General features: G+C 36.6%; 1 protein-coding gene and 1 long non-coding RNA gene across 4 annotated transcripts; both read right to left on the bottom strand.

Annotated features, from left to right (window-relative positions):
* Positions 1 to 504: 504 nt before the first annotated feature.
* On the bottom strand, positions 505 to 19,915 carry LOC145615096 (uncharacterized). Of its 3 annotated transcripts, none has more exons than XR_014107226.1 (5): positions 19,303 to 19,915; positions 18,839 to 18,949; positions 18,627 to 18,727; positions 18,327 to 18,419; positions 505 to 749 (listed from the first exon to the last, which is right to left on the bottom strand). It is a non-coding gene; the product is annotated as an uncharacterized LOC145615096 (long non-coding RNA). The 3 variants fall into 3 exon arrangements; XR_014107227.1 differs by lacking the exon at positions 505 to 749 and adding an exon at positions 10,456 to 12,934; XR_014107225.1 differs by lacking the exon at positions 505 to 749 and having other exon boundaries at positions 17,848 to 18,419.
* Positions 5,546 to 6,434, bottom strand: LOC145615575 (uncharacterized). The gene is made up of 2 exons (XM_081670650.1): positions 5,784 to 6,434; positions 5,546 to 5,703 (listed from the first exon to the last, which is right to left on the bottom strand). Exons 1-2 carry the CDS (start codon positions 6,076 to 6,078, stop codon positions 5,687 to 5,689), a joined length of 312 nt encoding a protein of 103 aa, XP_081526776.1. The 5' UTR covers positions 6,079 to 6,434; the 3' UTR covers positions 5,546 to 5,686.
* Positions 19,916 to 27,120: the final 7,205 nt, after the last annotated feature.

The raw sequence follows: 27,120 nt of genomic DNA, 5'->3' as shown, positions 1-27,120 counted from the left end.
CAAGGAAGATATTGAGAATATCAACAAGTTCATCGAGGCAATGTCTGCCATGATGCAAACGCTCACTACCAGAGTCAACACAGTAGAGCAAAACAATGTTACTGCGGCTACAATGAACAAGATCAAAGAGCAAACACTAGTGGAAAAAATGCTATTAGCAACTGGCAAAAAGTGACTTTTAGCAACTGGCATGTAGGGCTGCTATTGCGGGGGCTACTAATAGTGAATATCATTAGCAACGAGCACTTGTTAGTTGCTAATAGTACTTATTCGCAACTGGCATAGTGGTGTGCCAGCTACTAATAGTTCTTATTTGTAACTGGCATAATAGTGTGCCAGCTGCTAATAGTACTTAGTTGCAACTGGCATAATAGTGTGCCAGCTGCTAATAGTACTTATTTGCAACTGGCATAATAGTGTACCAGCTGCTAATAATCTATTTTATTATTATAAAAAAGTAATATTAGCAACTGGCCAAGGATTATGCCAGTTGCGAATAATCATTTATTTAAATTAAAAAAAAATATGCAATTTTGCCAAATTGATATACTAACTATATTGTTTACTATTGCTACAATATTTATGTTAATTGTGGAATAAACATTAATTACAAATTAAAATAATCTAATTACAAGGCTTCTAAATAAACTCATCATCAAAACCGTCCAAGAACATTTATGAACGACAGAGAGTTCTAGCACGAACGACATAATCGACTAGATAAGCCATGCATTTCCCTCCAAAATAACCTACAAGAAACAAGAATAGATTAGAGATTCATCTAAACATAATTAAATATTAACATAAAAACACAACAAAAATCAAAGTCGATTATAGTTATTTTCTATGTGAAAGAAAAACGAGGTCTAACTTACATGAAAGTAATAAATTGATAACTTGGTTTTGCATACTGAACTACCAACTAAGACATCAATCTAAAAACTATATATGGGAATTGGTCTGATGATTAATGACCTTTCAATACCTATTACAAAATGTGATCAAATATATGAAATCCCTCACTATATATATCTGTAGACACCCATTTGTGTCTCCCCAAAAACAACCCAGTGATGAATACCTTTCGCGTCGATCCATAATCGAATAAGGTGAAAGTGTGAAAAGTCTGGTGTTGCGGTTAGTTTTTATTAAAAATCCTTCTTTCTGTTTTCGAAAACCTGCTCTATTTTATAAAAACGTCAAATCCAATTTAGTTTTGTCCATGATAAGGGTCCAATAATAGTTTAGTTTGATGGGGCTTGAAAAGACCTTTCCAACGATATATTATAAGCCCAATTCTGATTAATAATAAGGAAGTTATGGCCAAAATACTAAACTGGGCCCAAACTGGATTTTACCTACGACCCAATGATCATGTGGAGGGTCCAAAGGTTTAATCTGTAGGAGTTTATAGGTACTACGCAGCGGAAATAACATATATGAATCATATTCAATAAAGTACCTAATCCAAGGATCACATGCATAACACACAAGACACATAATCATACCTTTGAAGCGTGAATTCCACGAAGCTATTCGACAGACAAATCAGGGAGAGAATAGAGCCCCAAGTGTTGCTCCTCTACTTAGTCCACGAGATTCGAACGAGCCGTCCACCAATACTAGATTGGTCGAGTGATTGAGGAAAACCGCGATCACCACCTTTTCGGACAACCGAGCACCGCACGAACCACCACCACCACGAGACACCACCGGCGCCGGGAGGAGGAGAGTGACGTGAGAGAGGGAGTATGAGAGGGGGTTGGTTTCGTGTTTGCTAATTAGGGTTTTGATCTAAAATGATCAGTAAACTTCTTACTTGCAAACCTAGGCACCTAGTCTATTTATAATCCTATTATAATTAGAGTAGGGCACGAAGCCCAATAGCCTCTTAAAGCCCCTACATGGCTGGCCACCTAGAGTGATGAGGCCCATGATGGGCCTCGTCCTCTAATGCTCGATCTAGCCCCTTTGTGTGACCTTATAGCATCCGTCTAATTGGGCTTTGGCCTATTTTACTAGTCCAAAGATCCTAAGTACCTCTAGCTATGGAAAAACAACCACCCAAATGTCCGGACTTAATTATCTCCATAATTTGATCCAATTATATATATCTAGTAATTGCACACGACGAAGACATAACTCCTTCAATCTCCCACTTGTCTGAGACAAGGGTGCAATATTCAAATTCCTTAAGTCAATGTATATGTCTGTTTGATAATATGAATGCATCACATGTCGAGATCATATTAATCTACAAATCGTTTCTTGAAATCTGAGTTAGAATTACAAAACCAAATGATTACTGAGTAATGCATTTGAACGCGGCCATGTATTTTCTAAATTCTCCCTCTTCAAGCGGTCATGACACATTTCCTAATTTAATAGGTAGACTCTATCCAATCTTGTGGCAACAAGCCTCCCACTCAACTTCTGAAATGACCAGGAAACACCCTTTATAATCTCCAGTTACGGGCAGACGTTTGAGTGTACCACAGCCATAACATCCATTGAATGAAATCAATGTTCCACTCATATCAAAGAAATCCACTAATATATACTGAAGCTCTATACTTGAACTTCAAAGTAGGTCAATAGTTCGATCATGCATCATTCATGCATATCCAAGTGATTGACCGAGCATCACTATGCCTCCATAGCCCATGAAACTGCGCTATCCAATCAATCTTACATGCTAGTCCATTCATTTAAATTATTTATGTCCATTTTAATGATTTTGAACTAGGAACTTAAATAATATATGAATTTTGTTCACCTGTGGGGTTTCATTCAAAAGGTCATCAACCTAGTGAGCCCATCAATTCATAATTATTTTGGACATTTTATTTAATTTCAAAACCATAATTAAATAAGAGAAATAACAATTTCTATTTTAAACATAATTCTGCAAATTGATGTATTTTCTTATGTAATATGTTTTCACAAACATACACAAATTAAATTTACATAATTTGCTTCAATCCAAGACTTTAATATGACTTTCATACCTTTGTCTATGGAAGGGGTTTAGTGATTTCTCACTCATAATAAAACTTTGCAGAACGTGACCTCCCGCTAGTCACTGATCTCATAACTGAGGCGATATCTCATATCCATTTGTTTGGATTTGTGATGTGACCCTGGCTCCTTTGTTCTTGGGCAAAGATGACCCTTTAGTCATATGACATTTTAATCCGAACTTCCTCTAAAACTATCCGACTATAGCTTAATACACATATTCTAACATTGAGCGTGCAATAGTGCTCTGCTTTGAATTCTTCAAGCTCACTTTACTTCTCCATACTGACAAAATTGTGCCTCTAGATCAAAATCTAGAGTCATCTTGCCTGTTTGGAAAAAACTTGCATTCGTAAAAATTTTGACAACTTTTTTATCTTTAACACCATAAACTAGAAAAATTCCTTTAGCGCTTCTCAAGTACTCAAGGATTTGTTCTTGGTAACTTTCCGTATGCTCATTCTGTATTTGCTTGAAACTTGCTACACATGCACAAGTCATATGTAACAACTTGCTTTGTACATTTCATGGCACATGTAATGGACCCTTTTGCAAAAGCATTAGGTGCACTACCTTTACAACTCAACTCTTCTAGCTTTTAAAGCACTGAGTTTTACTGAGTGTATGTATAACCATGAGACAAGGGAAGAGATCCTCTCTTAGAATCTTGCATCTTGAACTTGTCAAGAACCTTATCAACATAAGTCTCTTGATTAGGTCCAGTCATCTTTCAAGATTCACTTTGTGGATTTTGATTCTCAATATGTACTCAACATCTCCTAAGTCTCCCATATAGAAACAATCTTTCTAACCATTCCTTGACTTATTCAAGCATTGATATATCATTTCATATGAAATGTATGTCAACTACATACTAGACTAAGAAGACCAATTGCTCCCACTAAACTTCTTGTCTCTACAAGATTTCTTTTCATTCTTCCAAGGTAATCAAACTGTTTGATTTCCTAATGAATGTTCCAACTCCCTGATGCTTACTTCAATCCATAAATGAATTTCTGAAGTTTGCAAAACTTTCTAGGAATTTCTGGATTTCAAAACCCTTAGGTTGTATCATATACATTGCCATCCATCAAGAACATTTCATGAAGGTGATTTTTATCTCCATAACTAGAAATAATCTGAATAGGCTTACATGACTAATAGGTTTGACCCTATTTGTAAGACTATCATGGACTAGCACATCTTTACAGACATGGAGTCCATTCTGGATTTCTTGGCTTTAGGCCATTTCCTGAGTTGGCACTTGTCCAAAGCTTGCTTGTAGGTATGGATTCCAACCATTCCAATAGGAAAATTTTGGAATCCACCTTTTACTAGAATTCCAACAAATTGTTTGTTTCGATCCTAAGTAACCTACGATAGGTATGAGCGACAATAGAATTATTCTCTTCAACTCTTTGAAGTATTTCATTCTAGTAGGACGATAGAAGTCTCGCTAATTGAATTAGCTTGCTTCGACACATGTTTCAAATTAGCTGATTTCATGCGCCTTCGTCTCTAATGTAGTGTTATCCACATCCATTTGTTGCTCGTCTCGAATCTCATCGAGATCTAACTTTACTCCCACTTGGCTTTGTAGGAAGACATTTCTTTCTATAAAGACACTATCGTGAGCAACAAACATTTTGTTTCTACGCGATTATAGGAATAACACCTTTGATTTAGGGTTTATTATGTCATCTTTGTAAACATTTTACATAGATTTCATACTCCCTCAATCCTGTTTAGAAAAGATTATTTTGGAACATTTCCATCCTTTCTACTGCTTTGATTAAATTTTTGTTTAGTATATTCGCAATTGTTGTTGTTCTAATGCATATCCTCAAAACGATATTTGTAAATCATTAAATCTTGGATCGAACCATGGCAAGCAAAGTTTGATTCCTGCTTTGTACATACATTTTAATTGTAATGTTCTTGGATTGTGAACAAATTCAACAATTCCTTTAGATGATCATTTGTTTTGAATTAAATATTTATTACAACAATCATATTGTGGTGCTAAATTGTTTATCTCAAACTGGTTTTACATTTCATTTTGGAATTTTGAACATTTCAATGATTCCAGCTTTTATTTTATTAAGTAATTATCGACATATTTACTTAAATCGTTAATAAAAGCAATGAATTAGTTAAATCCTTTTGCTAAATCTTGAATTTATGGTACACTCACATCATATGTTTGTGTTCCAAAAGCTCTTTTACCCTTTCAACTAAAAGGTAACTTGGTCATTTTACCTTATCAAGTATGACTTCTAATTCTCAAGTGATTCATAATTATATAAGAATAAGAGTCCATTCATAACTTTTGATGTGCAAATGGTTTATGTGACCTAACCTTACTAAGTAAGTTTGCTTTGAATCATCTAAATTTACTTTTGTGATCTACTTATATCAATGTCATAAATAAAATTAACCCACATCTAGCAAAATGAAAACAATTTATTACCTTGGTCATGGATCAACATTTGTCCAAGCCAAGTAAAACAAAATCAGTATTCAAAACAAGAAACCGAAATATTGTCTCATCAAAACTGGAAATTGTTCTAAATGTCATGATAAACTAATAAGAAAATAAAACTATGAAGCTATTTCTGGCAACTTAAATACTCCTAGTGCACCTTCAAGCTCCATCTCCAAGCTAGCTTCACTTGTTTGCAGTTCCTGCGCAACATCATAATGTTAAGCTCTGCAACTTGGTATCATATACCTTAGTGAAAGTTAAAATGTTTATAACATAATACCTGAGGTTGATGCTCCATTCTTCTTCTTGAGGAAATCAAGGTATTTCTGGCAATTGCATTTCCAATGCCCCTTCTTCTTGCAGTAAAAGCATTCACTCTCACTTGCAGCTTTGGGTTTTGGATTCGCCTTAGGCTTTTCAGGAGCCTTGGCAACTTGCTTGCCCTTGCTCTTGGCACTAGCCTTTTGCCCTTTCTTCTTGAACCTCTTTCCCTTTTGAATCATAAGAACTTCCTTCTTAGGTTCCTTAGGGATTTGTTTCTCAACACTAACCAGCATATCATGCAATCGATTCATAGTCTTTGCTTCAACACATGTTTCAAATTAGCTGATTTCATGCGCCTTCGTCTCTGATGTAGTGAAATAATTTTTCAAAATAGAATATTTTTTTTTTTTGAAATTACCGCAACCACCAACGCCGGCCACCGTGGTTGGCTAGCCGAAGCTAGCCACGGTGGCTGGCTGCCGTGACAGCAGCCACTGCCGCAAGAATAGCAGCGTGGCAGCTGCTTCTGCCGGGCTGCAGGCCACCGTGCGTGGCCAGCCGAGGCTAGCCACGGTGGTTGGCTGCCTTGCAGCAGCCACTGCCGCGCAAGGCAGCAGCACCCCGGAGCTCGCAGCCGCGGCAGCAGCCGTGTAACGGTTGCACGCTGCTGCCCATGGCCACCCTAGACTGCCGCCCTCCCTTCCCCTCCCTCTTGGACCGCCACCTGGTCGGCAGCCTCCGTGGCTACGCCACCCAGCCGCGGTTGCCGACCTTAAATAATTTTTTTTTTTTGTGTGTTTTTAATTTAATTAAAATAACACTTATCCTAATTAAATTAAATTAGTCCATAAGATTAAAATTAAATCACATTCAACTTTAAAATTAGGGTTCATCATAAAATTAATCCCAATTTAATTATAACTTTTAAAATTAAATCTATGATCATACATAAAACATTTTTATGATAAATCAATCCAATTAAAATTTTAAAACATAAAACAATTCGAATTAAATCAAAATCAAGCACAAAAATCATATTTTAGGGCTATAAATTTCGAAAATTCGAAAATTAGGGTTAGGGAGTTCGAAATTTTCGAACAATTTTAGGGCTTAATTCGGTCCTCTTCATGGCTATTCGAGCATAATTAAATCGCATTTAATCTATTCCAAAAGTTTAATCACATTAAATATAATAATCGAACCATAATTAAATTAATTTCTCCCTCTTAATTGATTATAAAATTAACATGGACATCAAATAATCGTATTATTATGATCTAGCGCGTTAATGCAAGAGGCTAACTGATACCACTGTAGGAGTTTATAGGTACTACGCAGCGGAAATAACATATATGAATCATATTCAATAAAGTACCTAATCCAAGGATCACATGCATAACACACAAGACACATAATCATACCTTTGAAGCGTGAATTCCACGAAGCTATTCGACAAACAAATCAGGGAGAGAATAGAGCCCCAAGTGTTGCTCCTCTACTTAGTCCACGAGATTCGAACGAGCCGTCCACCAATACTAGATTGGTCGAGTGATTGAGGAAAACCGCGATCACCACCTTTTCGGACAACCGAGCACCGCACGAACCACCACCACCACGAGACACCACCGGCGCCGGGAGGAGGAGAGTGACGTGAGAGAGGGAGTATGAGAGGGGGTTGGTTTCGTGTTTGCTAATTAGGGTTTTGATCTAAAATGATCAGTAAACTTCTTACTTGCAAACCTAGGCACCTAGTCTATTTATAATCCTATTATAATTAGACTAGGGCACGAAGCCCAAAAGCTTCTTAAAGCCCCTACATGGCCGGCCACCTAGAGTGATGAGGCCCATGATGGGCCTCGTCCTCTAATGCTCGATCTAGCCCCTTTGTGTGACCTTATAGGATCCGTCCAATTGGGCTTTGGCCTATTTTACTAGTCCAAAGATCGTAAGTACCTCTAGCTATGGCAAAACGACGACCCAAATGTCCAGACTTAATTATCTCCATAATTTGATCCAATTATATATCTAGTAATTGCACACGACGAAGACATAACTCCTTCATAATCCTATTCCTAAACTAGTTAGGATTGATTAGAATCTTCTATAAGAGTCTAAAAGATCTTAATTATCCTTTTTTGAAAAGATAAGATAATAGAGTTTGAATTTGAATAAAACTTTCCTTTTTTAAAGTCCTAATTCTATTTGAATTTAAAGATGTTCAAAGACAGTCAGATATTATTTTCGTGCCTCATATTTTTTATCCAAATTGAAATAGTCTTTCCAATGATATATTATAATATTAAATCCGAGCTATAATTAAAACGATATGAAAGGAATACGAAACTCTATCCAAAACTGACACCCTTTCACTATTTCGGCTATATCTTTTTATCTACAAAATATTTTAATCTCATTCTAATTTCATTTGAAGTAGACTTCAAGAGCTTTACAACGACATATTATATGACTTATTTGGACTTCTAGATCAAAAGATATGATGAAAACAAAATCCGCAAAAATTGTCTCTATCGCCAAACGACAGGTTTGTCGCCTCGCGACAGACCCTCTCGCCTTGCGACAAGATAAATTTCTGACGACAAAGTCGGTTTGTTAGCGACAGCGTGGAGTTTTATTCCTCTTCAAATTCTGACTATTTTCTTATAAATAGGGTCCTCGGATCTCCGCTTTCATTCATCAACTCTCATTAAGAATTACTTAATTCTTATTCTCTCTCTCTCTTTCTAAACCAACCTTTTTACAAACAATTCCGCATACACAAGATTTAGAATCACCTACCAAGTTCGAAGTTGCCTTCGCCCTAGACGTGGAAGGTTTATACTTTTCTGAGGGTTTGGTCCCAAATCCAGTCTAAACTTTTTAACTCTTTCTTTCAATTTATTTAATTTGATTCTAATCTAATTATTCTTTATTATTTCATTGAAGTTTACTAACTTGTGTATTTTGTTATTAGAAAGAGGTACGAGGCTTTAAAGTATGTAATCTTATTACCCTCTTTCAATGTAGAAAGCATGTTTATTATTGATTAATTCCTAGTATCATGTTAGGATGCTTTTAATGCTTTCTAGCTAGTATCATGTTAGGATGTTATTTAATGCTTTCTAGTATCATGTTTAGGGTGCCTTTACTCTTTCTAATAGCATGTTAGTGCCATGTTAGGTTTAAAGCTTTGATTTTTATTGTTTAGTGACATGCTAGGATTTGTTATTAATCTTGTTAGTATCATGCCTAGGGTCTTGCTATTATTATTAAGCTTTATTATGCCTTATCATGATTATCATTATAATATGATTATTATTATTATTGCTTATTATTATGTTGCTTGATATTATTTTATTGTTATTGCTTGATCACGCCTTTTATGATGTTTAAAGGGAATTTGTACTTGAAATCACGCTTAATAAGATAATTAATAATTTGGTTTAGGCTAATATGATTTTAATTCAAGTGATCGCCAATAATAGTTTTATTTGTGCATTAATATTCAACCAACATAGATAAACAGGTTAGGATAAACCTAATGTTTGCATGTTAGTCAAAAAGCGCACATGAATACGAGCAGAACAAAGTAGAGGCCTATTTTATAGGGCGGGTCCTTTCTTTTGTAGATTGGATTCGTACCCTCATCCCCGAACCCTATTTGGTTCAAGACCTTATGAAGTTGATGGTCCTTTTGGATTGTCTTTTGGGTTTACAAGTTCCTAAAACTTGTTGGCGACTCTTTTGCTCTCTTTTTCTTCCCTTTGGAACGCCACCATACTTTAATGTATGATCACAGTGGGGTTCAAGCTTGGGGTTATAGTGCTTGAAATATTCCCTACAGTTTTTGGCGACTCCACTAGGGAGGATTTCTATTTTAATTCCTTAAATTTATTTTGGCAATTATTTAGAATGAGCGGATGAGACTCGAAAGATTATAAGTATTTCATTTGCGTAATTTTGATTAACATTATTGTCATATGCATAAAAAGGTTCTCATTGGATAGACCAATGAGTCAAAACCATAGGATTTTTACACGTAGGAAATTTGAGAAATTTCTTTCACAACTAGATTCGAAATAATACTGCGAAATCTTGAAAATTCTAAGAACACAGATACCTGCTGATGCATGTAGGAACTAGCGTCTAGAAAACAGGACTTGTCGCCTGTAAAGAGCTTCTGTCGCCTGGCGACAGGGGTTCTTTTGCGGCGACAGTCCCTGTAGTCTAGCGCCAAGTTCTTCCATTACCGAGCCAGAACTCTGGCTTCTTGTTTTGACCATTTCTAGTACTGTTGGCTTGATTCTACTTCATGATTGAGTTTTTTTCTCACTTTTCTGAAACCCATATGTGTTCTACATATGGACATAACCCTCTCGGGGTTCACGCTTCACCTACCCAATTGAACGCTCTTGGCAACAACGGGTACATGCAAGTTGTGAATCTACCAAACCATGGAAGCAAGTTTTAACTTGCGTGGTCCCATCCATACGCGCCAACCCTTCACGGTTAGGCTTCCGCGCGATGCATCCGGACTCATAACCATGGACCCTCTTTGAATTAACCCATATCCTTGAACTTTAGAGAACTAGAGTCATGGTTAGGTTGCAAACTCATTGCATCATATTGTGACTATATGAACTACTTGTGCATCCTTGTTTGTGCATACTATATATGTGTTAGCCGTTTGTTTGACTTGTGTTTAAGACTAAATAAATTGACTAATGACTAAAGGACTTTGTTTAATTAATTAGTTAATTAATTTGAACTAATAAATATGCCTTAAATCGAGTCATAGTTCCTTTAAGTCAACCCGGATTTTTATTCCCGTATACTACACATGCGTCAACTTGTTTTGGTCATAGCCGGAGTTCTAGGAAGAACCACGAGTTGTATAACCTATGGATCTGTAGCCCCGAGTTGTATCTTTAAATTGGCGTTGGTTTTGTCCTAATCAGAGTCACAGATTAGAAGTTATGACTAAAATACTACAGCCTCTCCAGTTTAGTGCACATACGTGAAGTCTTAATTTAGTCTTTGCTTGAGTCTAGTCACATAGTCTAACCACATGGTCATGACACAAGTCTTAAAATGTCACCTACACTCATTAGTCTTAGCACGCACTTTATATATGTCATCATGACCATGTCTTAGGTTCATGCATGAGTCGATTTTTCCGTCATTTGTGTTAGGGTCCATTCTATTCCTAATTCTTCAATATTTCTCCATCTCCATTATCTTCCCACTCACTACATTCTTTCTCCATACACATCATTCTTCTCATTCTTTCATGATCTTTTCCCATCTATTGCATGTTGAATAAAGCTTGAGTCAAAATAATTAGTATAAAACTTATCCCTAATTTCCCTTTCTACAGTACTTGGTCAAGGAGAGAACGGCGATTAATCAAGGACAACACTTTCGTTCAAGTCTTACTTTTTGACAAACCATTCGGTAGGAGAAGGAAAGCTAAGAAGATAATGGCTAGTCAAGAAGAACTTAATGAAGTTAAGGGAGAGGTAGCTAACTTGGCTGAGATATTGAAAAACCTAACCCTACAAATGAATGACCCTGTGAAACAACAGCAAATGAACCTAATCCAGGAAAGTTTAAGCAAACTATCTAATGATTATAGATTCCAAGGGATTAGCTCACAAGGACTCTCGGTGGATAAGGCCCTTCTCCCATAGAAGTTCAATGCCAACGACATCTCGAAATTCAAACTTATGGACAACCCTTATTTTTATTTAAGAGCTTTTGAAACCATAATGAATATTAAGGGAATAGACAAGAAAGCCTTTCATTCTGTATTTCCTTTGTCTTTAGAAGCTGTGTGTCAACAATGGTACTTTTCTCTAGACAAAGAGAAGATCTCCAATTGGGAAGAAATAAAAAACGCTTTCATCGATAGATATAAATGTAACATTCAAGTTGAAACTGACCATAGACAGCTTGAGATGCTAAGACAAAAAGAAATAGAAAGTTTCACTTCCTTTTTCAACAAGCGGAGGGAAACTTCTGCTAATATGATTAAAGTCCCTAATGAGAAGGAGTCTGTGAGGTCGTTTATCAAGAATTTACAAGAAAAGTATTCGAAGCATTTGAGATATCAACACAACTTGAACACTTTCAAGGCAGTCTACGACATAGGCATAGACATCGAAGATGACCTTGCAAAGCAAAAAGCTACTAATAATGGTAACTACAGTGGCTGGAAAGGAAAGAAGAGCGACAATCCTTCTTCTTCCGAAAACGCCCACTCTAGTAACAATATTGGTACCTTTGATCGTAACGATGTCTTAGCCATGAATAATCAAGGATCTAAGAAGAAACCCAAAAGAGAGCTCACACCCATTGGAATGACTTATGATGTTGCTTTCGATCGTCTCTATGGTCAAGGATTAATCAAACCCATTGGTCCTACTGATGATCCAACGCCAGAAAAACGATCTTCGAGGTGGAATCCCAATTCTTATTGCAAGTATCATCAAGGAAATGGTCATACTACGGATGAATGTTACAGATTTCAAAATCTCATTCAAGATCTCATAGAAGCAAACAAGATCCCATTACCTTCAGCTAACCAGAAGACTGGGTGATGATAAAGCCATCGACACAAGGCGAACTTCAACGACAAGATTCCATGACCTCTTTTTTCTATTTCTTTTTTATTCTTTTCCCCAATAAGTCTAGCATAGGCACCTTGCATTTTCCTTAGATTTACTTTGTAGGTTTTTTCTTTTTCCCTTTTAATAAAATGAGCATTTTATTTTCTTGCATATGATCATTGCATTGCATTATTTTTAAAAAAAAATAAAAAAAAATATCGCCGAATTAAGCACAAGATATACCAATGATTTAAGGCACCCCTTGTAGCCATATCATATCTCTCACCCTTTAAATATATAATCCTTTTCTTGATAAACCACTTTGAGCCTCGTTTAACGATAGACCTTTTCTTTATTCAACACACATCTACTTAACCTTGGGATGGGATGGTGTGTAACTTATGCAAGTTCTAAATACAAAATCTTGAGTGATCTCAAAATAATAAAATAAAAATAATAAAAGTGTACAAAAGGGCAAGTGTTCCAATGTCTTCGATATAAAAATATCTTTGATAAGAACACGTCTCAAATTGCGTCTCTTATCGAGTGCTCGGTACCGTGCCTGAGAAACATGAATGCCAAGTGAGTGATAGACCGCATGATCGGGATTGCCCACACTTATCAAAATGAAAATGCGTAAGCAAAATAAGTAGAGAGCAAAACTAAAAAAAAGAAAGAGAGCTCAAAAGTGAAAAAACCTCAAGCATGAAATAAAAAGATTCAAAAGCAAGGTTACACACCTTGGGGCTTATCTAGGGTCTTGAGCCTTTATCCCCTTCTTCTTCAACCTTTAGCCTAACCACGTTACAACCCTTAAAAAGACCTTTTAGAGGTATACATACACTTGTGCGAGGTTCGGCTAGAGCTACGTTTGGCCTGATTCCTAACGGATACGTAGGCAACCTCACAATGAGGTGCGGCCATGCATAATAAAAATGCATTCATTTTCACATTCACACACTTGCATCATGATCATGTCAACGGATCTCCAATGCTCATCCCTATTTACTTAGAGCTAGACTTGGGGGCTTGATCCTTACATCATTAGCCTACCTAGCCTAAGAATCATCATTATTTGACTCTTATCAAATAATGTATTTTCCACACTTAGCCTTTGCAGCCTAACTTTAGTGTCACTTTCACACACATCACAGATTCATGACCATAATCCTTCCCTTAGGAACCTTTTGTCATGAATTCTTAACATAACGTTGAAGCATGCTTTGTCATATCAACATCACTCATCACTCATAATCATCATTGTATCAAAGTATGAAGTACTTAGCCTCCGCGCCTAAGTTACCCAAATATTTTCATCATTGAGTCAACAATTGAGATAGTTTAGGATGAATTACTCCTTGCACCTGCATATACTTGATTAAGCTCATTCAACATGCACCATTAAACACTTCGATTCTTTTTCACGTCTTTCTTTTTCGGGAGAAAGTCGTTACCCTCCACGAAAATGACGAAAAATTTTTGCATCACACACAAGTCATGTACATTGAGTCATGTCGTGTCATATCACATCGAGTGGAGTCTAGCACATGTGTCAAACGCTTTGAGTTGAGTCATGACAAGTCAATGAGTCAAGCAACACTAAGCCATAGGTTAACCCTAAGATAACAAACAAATACTAATAATAAGAAAAGTCCTATAGTCTAAAATATAAACGCAGGTACATTCCAGCAAGTAAGAACTCCAGCGCCAGACAACAAGACTGTCGTCTGGCGACAAAATCTGTCGCCTGGCGATAGAGTGATATCGCAGCGAAAAAAGTTTCTGGCATGCGCCAGTTCAGCGACTGAATGTGTGGCCCCCCATACTAAATTATGCGAATCTTATTCAGCAATTTCGGGTTCCTTGGTACGCCAGTTAGCCCCTATAAGCAATTTGACATGATTAAGTAGTCGATTCGATTACAATCACAATAAGTGATTGACCTGACAAAATTAAAAATCGTCTCACTTAGCTTAAAGCGCCTAATTATTGGCTCATCACAAGCACCAAAGCATTGGTTCAAAAGCACATCACTTATACGACAAATTTTCCAAGATTGGATTGTCATCCCCAACTGACAATATTTCCAAACGTGGATTGTCGCGCATCTTCGTCCACGAAAATTCCAAGATTGGATTGTCACCTCTGGCAAAGTTTCCAAGTATGGATTGTCGTGCTCCTTCCCTGTTTGGCAATTTTTCCAAGTTCGGATTGTCATGTATTCATCAAAACCATGGCAATTTTTCCGAGATTGGATTGTCATATACCTAGTTCTCTATGGTAAAATTTCCCAAAAGATTGTCGTAGGGTTCTCTTCATCATAAATTCCGGCAAAGGTTCCTCAACGTGGATTGTCATTCATTCCTGTTTGGCAAATTATCCCGAAGCGGATTGTCGATTGTCTCTTCTTTGCAAATGTTCCAAGACGAGGATTGTCAATAGTGGCAATATTTTCCTAAGAGGATTGTCGCATAGCATTGGCAAATTTCCAAGGTGGATTGCTTTCAAGAGTTATGTTCCAAGAGGTGGATTGTCGATCGTAGCAAGGTTCTTATGACAGATTGTTACGAAACATTGGCAACTTTTCCCAAAAACTGGATTTTGGCAAATTTCCGAGATTCGGGTTGTTGCTTCATCGTGGCAACATTTCCAAGGATGGATTGTTACGAAACATTGACAACTTTCCCTAAATCGGATTGTCATACAAAAGATATGTTGACAACTGTTCCTAAAGAAAATAGGATTGTTATCACCCGAAGCATCAATAGCAATATCAAGAATCAATAAAGTAAAGTAACCCTCAAGGTAAAGAAGAGATTGTCTATAGCGGCGACGTACTGCCGTGGCGATGTACTGCCACAACCCTGAAGATGACGACGTAATGTTACCTTCGAAGATGGCGTTCTCTAGCTTGTGGAAGGTCGTCAAAATGCAACAAAAATTGGTTACTCTAGAGACGTTTGCTCGACGGTGCAAGATACGCGTTTCTTAACTCTTTTATCTGTTTTAACTAATGATAAGTTTGCAGGTATTGGCGTTATAAGAATGATTTAGGATCGCAGAACGTTCTGAATCATTCTCCGTCCCTATCGCTACTTTGACTTTTGTTTTCGAAAACATGCGTTTCTCCAAACTCAGTCAAAGTGGGGGCTTCTGTAGACACCCATTTGTGTCTCCCCAAAAACAAACCCAGTGATGAATACCTTTCGCATCGAACCATAATCGAATGAGGTGAAAGTGTGAAAAGTCTTGTGTTACGGTTAGTTTTTATTAAAAATCCTTCTTTCTGTTTTCGAAAACATGCTCTATTTTATAAAAACATCCAATCCAATTTAGTTTGGTCCATGATAAGGGTCCAATAATAGTATAGTTGAATGGGGCTTGAAAATACCTTTCCAACGATATATTATAAGCCTAATTCCGATGAATAATGAGGAAGTTATGGCCAAAATACTAAACTGGGCCCAAACCGGATTTTACCTACGACCCAATGATCATGTGGAGGGTCCAAAGGTTTAATCCTATTCCTAAACTAGTTAGAATTGATTAGAATCTTCTATAAGAGTCTAAAAGATCTTAATTATCCTTTTTTGAAAAGATAAGATCATAGAGTTTAAATTTGAATAAAACTTTCCTTTTTTAAAGTCCTAATTCTATTTGAATTTAAAGATGTTCAAAGACAGTCAGATATTATTTTTCCACCTCATATTTTTTATCCAAATTTTATGTGGTTGGATAGATTTTGAAATTATCTTTCCAATGATATATTATAATATTAAATCCGAGCTATAACGAAAAAGATATGAAAGGAATACGAAACTCTATCCAAAACTGACACCCTTTCACTATTTCGGCCATATCTTTTTATCTACAAAATATTTTTATCTGATTCCAATTTCATTAGAAAGTAGACTTTAAGAGCTTTCCAACAACATAATATATGACTTATTTTGACCTTTAGATCAAAAGATATGATAAAATCAAATCTGCAAAAACTGTTTCTGTCGCTAAACGACAGGTTTGTCGCCTCGCGACAGACCCTGTCGTGTTGCGACAAGATAAATTTCTGGCGACAAAGTCGGTTTGTTAGCGACAGCGTGGAGTTTTATTCCTCTTCAAATTCTGACTATTTTCTTATAAATAGGTTCCTCGGATCTCCGTTTTCATTCATCAACTCTCATCAAGAATTACATTAATCTTATTCTCTCTCTCTCTTTCTAAACCAACCTTTTTACAAACAATTCCGCATACACAAGATTTAGAATCACCTACCAAGTTCGAAGTTGCCTTCGCCCTAGACGTGGAAGGTTTATACTTTTCTGAGGGTTTGGTCCCAAATCCAGTCTAAACTTTTTAACTCTTTCTTTCAATTTATTTAATTTGATTCTAATCTAATTATTCTTTATTATTTCATTGAAGTTTACTAACTTGTGTATTTTGTTATTAGAAAGAGGTACGAGGCTTTAAAGTATGTAATCTTATTACCCTCTTTTAATGTAGAAAGCATGTTTATTATTGATTAATTCCTAGTATCATGTTAGGATGCTTTTAATGCTTTCTAGCTAGTATCATGTTAGGATGTTATTTAATGCTTTCTAGTATCATGTTTAGGGTGCCTTTACTCTTTCTAATAGCATGTTAGTGCCATGTTAGGTTTAAAGCTTTGATTTTTATTGTTTAGTGACATGCTAGGATTTGTTATTAATCTTGTTAGTATCATGCCTAGGGTCTTGCTATTATTATTAAGCTTTATTATGCCTTATCATGATTATCATTATATTATGATTATTATTATTATTGCTTATTATTATGTTGCTTGATATTATTTTATTGTTATTGCTTGATCACGCCTTTTATGATGTTTAAAGGGAATTTGTACTTGAAATCACGTTAATAAGATAATTAATAATTTGGTTTAGGCTAATATGATTTTAGTTCAAGTGATCGCCAATAATAGTTTTATTTGTGCATTAATATTCAACCAACATAGATAAACAGGTTAGGATAAACCTAATGTTTGCATGTTAGTCAAAAAGCGCACATGAATACGAGCAGAACAAAGTAGAGGCCTATTTTATAGGGCGGGTCCTTTCTTTTGTAGATTGGATTCGTACCCTCATTCTCGAACCCTATTTGGTTCAAGACCTTATGGAGTTGATGGTCCTTTTGGATTGTCTTTTGGGTTTACAAGTTCCTAAAACTTGTTGGCGACTCTTTTGCTCTCTTTTTCTTCCCTTTAGAACGACACCATACTTTAATGTATGATCACAGTGGGGTTCAAGCTTGGGGTTATAGTGCTTGAAATATTCCCTACAATATCATAGTACAGACTTAAGTTTACTACTCCTACTCTAAAAGTGGTACAAGTAGAGAGTTTAATCACATAAATGCACAAAATGATCTTCCTAACTTAATTTCCAAAGAAGAATTACAAAATAGCAACGATCCTTGGGTAGTTTACTCTACAGGAAACCTTTTACCTAATTCCATGTAACACAACTAAATAATTCACAATTACATAAATCAAATTATATATCCTGACAAAATTTTAACTCTTGACGACAAACAATTTAATAATCCTTTTGGAATCTTATAGCCAATCCTCATAGTGATCCGTTCAATATACTAATGCATGAATGCTCGATTGGGCTTGTTTTGCCATATGTTTTCCTAGGAACAAATGAGTAAAGGATTCGTACTATGTTGTCTATGTAAAAATTCTGCAAAGCTATTTGAAACCACAAACAAGCCAAAAATAATGAGGTGAGGATTTGCAGTTTTATACCCTATAAAGCATGAATCAAAGTTATTCTTTTAGGGTAGCTTTGACCAAATTGCAAGACTTACATCACAGAGATACTAAGTAGGACGTACATACAGATATGCAATCTTTTACAAAAATAGCAAGGAATAGAAATCATACACACGCGCAAACAAAAGGATGAAGAGCTTACATAGGTGCTATCTTGCATCTTGATTCATAAAAATACTGACATCAATTTCGAAGATCAACAGATCCGGTATCAGCCTGAATTTCCTTCCTTGTCCTGAAATAGGAAGGAAACAGATAACAAGATTCTAAATTAGATTGATTTGCAAGCACCAGAATAGTACAATCTACAGGTAAGTAATGCAGAATTTATATACCAAGCACTAGTTAACTCGATAAAGGAATAACACAAAATGTCAATAGATGACGAGACACAATGCAACACTTATTAACTCAATAATGTAATAATGCAAACTTCATTTACATTTGATTGAAGTAGGGTGGAATATTCATAACCACTGCTTGTCTTAAATGTAGCTCATGAGCAAGCCAGAAAGGTAATTCCACTTTTGGTCCCTGTTCAATCTAAAAATATATCGAGGGTAAACAGTCTGAAAGGAACGTAATTTAATTCATTCAATCTAAATTTACACCATCAAAAAACTTACATTGTAATCCGAAATGAGAAAGAAATACCTTGGAGAATTGATCTCAATATCAGCTTATGAAATTGATTATAAGGTCTCGTAGACCAACCTTTATCCACAAATCTAAGTCATGAAAAACGGCCACTACAGTTTTGAGAATCTGCAGAATGTTGACAAAAATAAAATTTACCTTCTAGAATTCAAAATTATAACAATTTCAGCTTCAAATTTTAAATGGAATTGCTTGAAAAAAGCCGAAAATCAGCCCCCAAATGCTAGAAATCTCAACAATATACTCCAAATCTCAAGAAAAATAACCCGATCAGTAAAAACAATGATATGAGCAAATGAAGTTATGATTAATGATTATTATAGAAACCCCAAAATGTTAAGAACCCAATAGACAATTAAGAAACATCGAAATTTCTTATCGAAAATATTTGAGAAATATTTATTTATAGAAGATTTAATCCACATCGAATAATTGAAAGTTAGGGCTAAGATCGAAATTACCTAAGAAGCAACTTCAATGGCAGACCAAGCTCAACGACTTTCCCTTCATCGAACACAACTTTGCAGCTCTCCATTGAACCCTTAAGTGGGTCCTAAAGGTTCAATGAATAAGGTAATGTAAGTGTTATCTTTGTTGAATACAATAACTTTGAACCCTCTTCTATAGAGTTTTTCCCAATTGATGTACCAAATATTCGGGATTTTGAGATGCCGGAGAAGTAAATCGGGGTCGTTTGTTATGACTTTTGACGAAGAAATTATCCCCTCAAGGTTAAATCTTTGGCTTATTATTGCACCTTTGAGTTTTTCCCACCACATGTTTGTGAAAATGCCCCAATGAAAGTTTAAGGGTTCTGATTTTTCTGCCCTGTTAAGGACGATTGGCGGTGATTCTCTCACTCAAAATGGAGATTTCTGGGTTTTATATTAAGAGGGGTTGTGTTGATGATTTGAGTATTATGTGCAATGAGTTGTTGTCGGTGAAACATGGGAGAAGGGACAAAGTGATGAACTTATGCAAAAATGGAGGAGAGCAAACATGAGCAAAGCTAAGGTTTGTGCAGGCGAAAATGGAGGAGAGAGAAGCTGAGAAAGGGGGCTGGAGGCGGGTTGATTGAATGTTAAGCCCTAGTGAAAATTTTATTTTTTTTTTATTTAAAAAATACCGGATTATCTTTTAGCAGCTGGCGCTATAGGGTCGGATACAATTACTTTGGTCAATTTTTATATAACCTGGTAATAGTAGCGGGCAGTTAACTAGTCAGTTGCGAATAAATATTGTAGTTTTAAATTCATTATTATTAGCAGCCTTCATTATTACGCCAGCTGCTAATGACATGGTATTTGTAACTGGCATTAGTGAAGCCAGTTGCAGTTATTGCATTTGTAACTAACGCATATAACGCCAGTTGCTAATAGGGTGCTGCTAATAGCAATTTTTCCACTAGTGAAATGAACATGATTTCTGAGGATTTCACCTATGTGGAACGGCCTCCCACTCCTTTGGATATGAAGGACAGACTGCCTGACAAGTTCTCCACTACTGATATCCCCAAGTTCAAGCCAATTGACAATCCAATGTTTCATTATTTGAAGGCGTTCTCTACAACCATGGCTCTCAAGGGACTGGACGTAACACTCTTCCCTACGGTGTTCCCTCTCTCCTTGGAGCATGCTTGCCAACAATGGTTTTATTCTCTAGATGCCATGCATACTGCAACTTGGCAAGATGTCATCGACAATTTCATGAATCGTTACAAGTGCAACATTCAAACACTAGTAGAATAAACTAAATGGGAAGCCCCAAATGGCAAGCGGTTATTGCATTCCGCTTCCAAAAACACCCAAAAAAAAAAAAAAACTAATATAAACAAATGGCAAGCGGTTTTGGGTGAACCGCTTACCAAAATGTAAATGGCAAGCGGTTCAAACCATTAACCGCTTGCCATTTGCTAAAAGACCCTATTTCTCACGCGGCCTCCTTCTCTCTCCTCTCCTCACCTTATTTCTCACGTCCCTCTATCTCCTCCCTCACCTCATTCCCCACGTCTTCTCTCTCCTCTCATCTCCTCCTCCATTCTCCTCCATCTGATTTCCTCTCTCCATTCTCCTCCATCTATCACGTTCCTTCTCTCCTCTCTTCTCAAGCAGCACCAGTTTTTCGAGCAAAAAAACTCATAAAAAACCCCGATTTTTCAAACTCACAAATCCGAGCAAAGTCGAGTAAAAATCCAAGCAAAAAAAATTCAAGCAAAACCAACCAAAATTAGCGAAAATCCGACCAAATTCAAGCAAAAATCCGACCAAATCCGAGCAATACCAACACCAACACTCATGAGGTTGTGTAATTTCAGATCTAATTTAATTTAGGTAAGAATTTAGAGTTAGTTTTTTTTTTTTTCAAATTTCTGATTTAATTACTTGTATTATTCCATTAATTTTTCTGGGTATTGGTTTAATTTTTCTAGATTTGTTCAATTTAGTTGATATTAAATGTTTAATTACGGAGTTTATTGGGTTTGGTGGTGGTATTGATGGGTTTTGTGGGTTTTAATTTCAAATTTTATGTTCTCTTTGCATCATTGCATGAGTAAATTTTTTGAGCTTTTTTCTTTAATTGTTCCAGATACAGGTGGCGTCGATTGTGGTGGCGGTAGTGGGCTGGTGGCGTCGATTGTGGTGGCGGTGGTGGGATGGTTGCGTCGATTGTGGTGGCGTTGGTGGTGGTTGGATGGTTGCGTCGATTGTGGTGGCGAAAAGGGATGGGATCTGGTGGATAGTGGTGGTGCTGGTGCGTGGTCTGGTGCTGGTGCGCGGTGCGCGTGAACGGTGAGGGTGGTGGTGGTGCACGTGAACGGTGATGCTGGTGGTGGAGAACAAGTGCTGTCTCGTATAAATTTTTTTTAGACAACTTGTATTAATGTAATTACTTGTATTAATTTTTATTTTTTTTTTTGTTTTTGATGAAAATGTACTACTTACATCAATTAATTAATAAAAATATTATTGTTTTTATATATATATTGTTTGTTTATCAATTTCAGTGAAAAAAAGGAAAAAAAATTTTATTTTTTATAGCCCAAATGGGCAGCGGTTTGGCGCCAAAACCGCTGCCCATTCTCTTCAAATGGCAAGCGGTTCTGAACCGCTTGCCATTTGAATGGCCATTGGCAAGCCCCCCAATAGGGAGCGGTTCAAAACCGCTTGCCATTGGGGGGTTTGAACCGCTTGCCAATTTGTTTTTTCTACTAGTGAAACTAAAACGTCTGAACGTGAACTCTCCATTCTCAAACAGAAAGAGAATGAAGGCTTCACCGCTTATCTGAACAGGTGGAGGGAAACGGCTGCACTCTTGGTAGATACCCCCATAGAAAAAGAGATGGTTCGCCTCTATATCCAAAATCTGACTCACAAATACAAGCAACACCTCAAATTTCTTCCATTAAACACTTTTGAAGCTGTATATGACATTGGCATCTATATCGAGGACGAGCTAATAAAGACTGCTGGTAGTGACAGTAACAACACTTGGAAAAACAAGAAGAACGACCTTCCTTCTTCTTCGTCTTCTAAGCATGAAAGTACTACCAACAATATAAGCCAAGTTGATCTCAATGAAGTATTAGCTCTTGATGCTCCATTGCCCAAGAAAAGGAGAACCTACACTCCTTTAGGAATGACTTATGATGCGGCCTTTGATCGCCTTTACGGTCAAGGCTTGATCACACCTATTGGGCCATTTCCAGAGCCTAAACCTGAAGAAAGGAGCGCCAAGTTGAACCCCAACGTCCATTGCAAGTTCCATCAAGGAAGGGGTCACTCTACCGAACAATGCTGGAATTTGAAGGATGTTATTCAAGATCTTGTTGATGCCAACAAACTTCCAGTCCCTCCAGGTGGTAAAAAACGACAAGCAGCAGTGAAGACAAGGCGTGCGGCGAGCTCTTCGTGCAAGATTTCATGATCTTTTTTTCCCTTTCCCCCTTTTAAGTCTAGCATAGATTTCCCTTTCTAAGTTTAGGATTTAGATTTCCTTTTCCTGTAATTTGATAATTTTGTTAGCTTATTCACCATTTCCATCAATAATATGTGCAATATTCCTTTATATCTCGATCATAGCAATTTTCATTCAAAAAAAAAAATCAATTTCCGAACTAAACACAAGGTACACCAATGATTTGAGGACCTTTGCAACCCTATCATTCTCCTTAAACCATTTTCAATCACATATCCATTTCTTCATCAACCACTTTAAACCTTGTCTAACGTTTGGCCTCATTTATTCAACCCACATTTACCTAACCCTGGGATGGGAAGGTGTGAAATTTGTGTAACATTCAGAAAGCAAGTTCAACCAAAAAAAAAAAGGTCTAAAGGCAAGTGTTACAATGTCTTTGATATGAACATGTCTCGAATTGCGTCTCTCATTGAGTGCTTGGTACCGTGCCTGAGAAACATGAATGATAAGTGAGTGATGGATCGTATATCCGAGATTGCCTACATTGATTCAAAAGAATGAAAAAATATATATATATATAAATAAATAAAAAATAGAATAAAAAAAATTCAAAGCAAAAAAATGTGAAAAATAAAACTTGCGATACAAAATTTTCAAACACACAATTGCATATCTTGGGGGCTTCTCGCCGGTCTTGAGCCTTTTACCCCTTTCTTCTTCACCTATAAGCTTAACCACATTACAACCCTCGAAAGACCTCTTTGAGGTGTACATACACTTGTGCAAAGTTCCGTTAGAGCTACGTTCGGCCTGATTCCTAATGGATACGTAGGCAACCTCACATTGAGGTGCGGTCACATTCACATTCATATACATGATCGAGTCAAAGAATATCCAATGCTTATCCCTATGACCCTATCCATCTAGAGCTAGACTTAGGGGCTTGAACCCACATCATTTAGCCTACCTAGCTTAAAGAGTCATCATCTTTGACTGTTCTCACATGTATTTCCATCACCATAACCCTTGCAGCCAGCCTTAGTATCACATTCATACACTTCACTCACACATACATATCGATATCACCTTTCCTTCTAGGAACCCTCTATCATGAAATCTTACTTCAACCCTGCGCATGTTTCGTCATCTTTCAAGACAACATCAAAAGAGACATTGTATACTTGCTTAGCTTCTAGACCTAAACAATGTTCATTGTTTCATACATCACATATCGTGCTTAGCTCCTTGACCTATGTTATGCGATATGCATCGATCACTTCATCTATGTATACGTGCTTAGCTTCCAGACCTAAGTAACGTTCAAGATCGTTTCTTTACACCGTATATGATGCTTAGCTCCATGACCTAAGTTCTTTCACCTATCGTGTCACATGACGTAATTGCCCTTAGCCTCCTAGCCTAAGAACATGCATCATGCATGCATTACACTTAAGACGAGCAGTTCAATATGACAAGAAGAAAATCCATGTGATTCATTTTGTTTTGCTCAACAAGGAAGTTCAAAACTTCTTCCCTTTTTTTATCATGAATTTTATTTTGGGGAAGTTTTAAAAACAAAACTTCATTTTTCACGTCTTTCTTTTTCGGAGAAAGTCGGTACCCGCCACTCATGACAAAAATGACGGATGCTTTTGCATTTTTAATTGCTTGTGTCAGTGCACACACTCAATCAAGACACACACAATCACAAGTCACACACATGTCATGTCATGTCAAGTCAAACTTAGTCAAGTCAGTTGGTCAAGTCAATCACAGTATATACAAGTCCCTTGGAAAATTTTATTTTACAAGTCTCATCTCAACCCACGTCCGGGGACAAGCAGACTATTTACAGCCCACGTCCGGGGACAAGCGGACCATTTACAGCCCACGTCCGGGGACAAGTGAACCATCTGCAGCCCACGTTCGGGGACAAGCGAACCATTTACAGCCCACGTTCGGGGACAATCGAACCTGCCAAAATCAGACAAGTCTTTCCTCAAGCATGGAAAGTGTCATATGGTGGATTTCTTCAAGCATAGAAAGCCGCCAAATTCATATGTCGACTTTCCTCAAGCATGGAAAGTATTATCTGGTGGATTTCTTCAAGCATAGAAAGCCACTAAATTCATATGTCAACTTTTCTCAAGCATGGAAAGTATCATCCGGTAGATTTCTTCAGGCTTAGAAAGCTACCAAACTCATCAGTCGACTTTCCTCGGGCATGGAAAGTATTTCAACGGAACGTCATCTGGTGGATTCCTTCAAGTATAGGAAGCTACCAAACTCATTTGTCACTGATACACTGGTGTTAGATATACATTCTATCCCTTTACTCATTTATTTGTAGAACTAACACTTTTCTGCAGGTATCGGCGTATACAGAGTGATTTAAGATCGCAAAATGTCTTAAATCATTCTCCGTCCCTATCGACTACTTTGACTATCGTTTTCGAAACTGACGTTTCTACAAACTCAGTCAAAGTGGGGGCTTCTGTAGACACCTAAAAATGTCTCCCCAAAACCAAACCCGATGATGAACACCTTTCACCACCATTATTGTTTGGGTTGAGTATTTAATATTTGGAGTTCTTAAATCTATGTTCTATCCAATACATTTCATAAACCAATCCATTTCCTAGCTCATTTCCCTAACCATGACCTATTTTCCACTTTTCGTATCCACGTCGCAAAACTGAGATGAACTGATTTTATGGATATATAATTTTGATCCAATTATTATTTGGTTGGATAGGACTTTCCATAAGCTGTCCAACCATATATCATAAGCCCAATTCCGAGCTATAATGAAAAAGATATGAGCAAAACACTAAACTCGGCCCAAAACTGACACCCTTACACTAAAACGGCCATATCCTAAAATCTACAAATCATTTTGACCTGATTCTAATTGGGTTGGAATGTAGACTTGATAAGCTTTCCAATGATATATCATATGCCTTATTTCGAGTTACGGATCAAAAGTTATGATGATTTTAAAAACGGGTAAAAACTTGGAATCACCGCGCACAGTGCAAAAGCCTCTGCTGTGACATGGGGCAATTCCGTGTCTTTTCCGCGTTCCCCGTACCCTAAATGATTCCCGCGTCACACAGCTGCCCACCGTGTCACGGGAAATTGTCCCGTTTGACAGCGTGACACCGTGTCACGGTGTTCTCTGCCGTGTTGTGATGTTATACTTTTAGGGTTTTTATGTTTTTAGTGTTCCGTGTGTTCCCTCTGCTCATTTTCCCTATAAATAGGACCCCCCTTTCTGCAGTTCGGGGCATCAAATCCTTCTCTCTTCCTCTCTTATACACCAAAAATTATTCTCTTCTCTTTCTCTCTTAAACCTATATTCCTAATTACACCATTCCTCCCCTAAGCATTCCAAGGAGTCTATATGACACGAGGTTCCGTCCTTAAACCAAGGCGTGAAATGTACAAATAACTGAGGGTTTAGACCAAATCAACTCTACCTTTACTTAATTTAAATTCCATTTGATTTATTTTTATTGAAGTTACTAACAGTTTATTCATGATGTAGCAATTCAAGGAAACGCAAAAAGTGAGTAATTAATCACTTCATTACTCTTATTACTAGAGTGTACCCTTGCAAAATGCACGGGATATATATTTTATGGGAAGATAGTATTGCAAAGATCTAATAACAATAATATATTTTAAATACAAGAAGTTGTTTGTGATATAGTAACTGACTCTTTTATGTGGTTGGGTACTCCGTGTAGCTAGCTATTATAGAAGTTACTTTATCAGTGTTATAGGTGTTACACTGTCAATGTTATAGGGGTTACCCGTTCAGTGTTATTGTTGTTATCTCGCCAATGTTATAAGGGTTATGCGTTTTTTGTAGAGGTTACTCCAGTTTGCTTGCCGCAAAAAAAAAAAAAAAAAAAAAAAAAAAAAAAAAAAAAAAAGAAAAAATAAGTGTTATCACATAAAAAACATTATGTATGTATCTTTTGTTTCGATGATTATTGAATCAATAATAAGGTAGTTAACTGATTTTAAAAATATAATAAACAATTGGAATAATTTTTAAAGAGGAAAACAGTGAAACTTATGGTAGCGATATTACTAAAAAAAAAAAGTAAACATAATTTTGGAAAAAAAATGTGCAATTATTGTAATGTTGGTGTTTTTAAAAAGAAATTGGGTAATATAATAAAATAATACGTTGGTAGTTTTTTAGGGTAGTGTGTGTTACTAATTAAGAAAAATAATAGTGGAAGTTTTTTTTGGAGGGTTGTTTTATTTTTATTTTTAAAATGATAGGTGGAAGTTATTTGGAGGAGCACAAAAAATAAATAAATAAATAAATAAATAAAAAAAGAAAAAAA

The sequence above is a fragment of the Chenopodium album genome, chromosome 25 (assembly GCF_948465745.1).
Source record: "Chenopodium album chromosome 25, dcCheAlbu1.1, whole genome shotgun sequence".
NCBI lineage: Eukaryota > Viridiplantae > Streptophyta > Magnoliopsida > Caryophyllales > Amaranthaceae > Chenopodium > Chenopodium album.
This window is presented reverse-complemented; position numbering and strand designations above follow the sequence as displayed.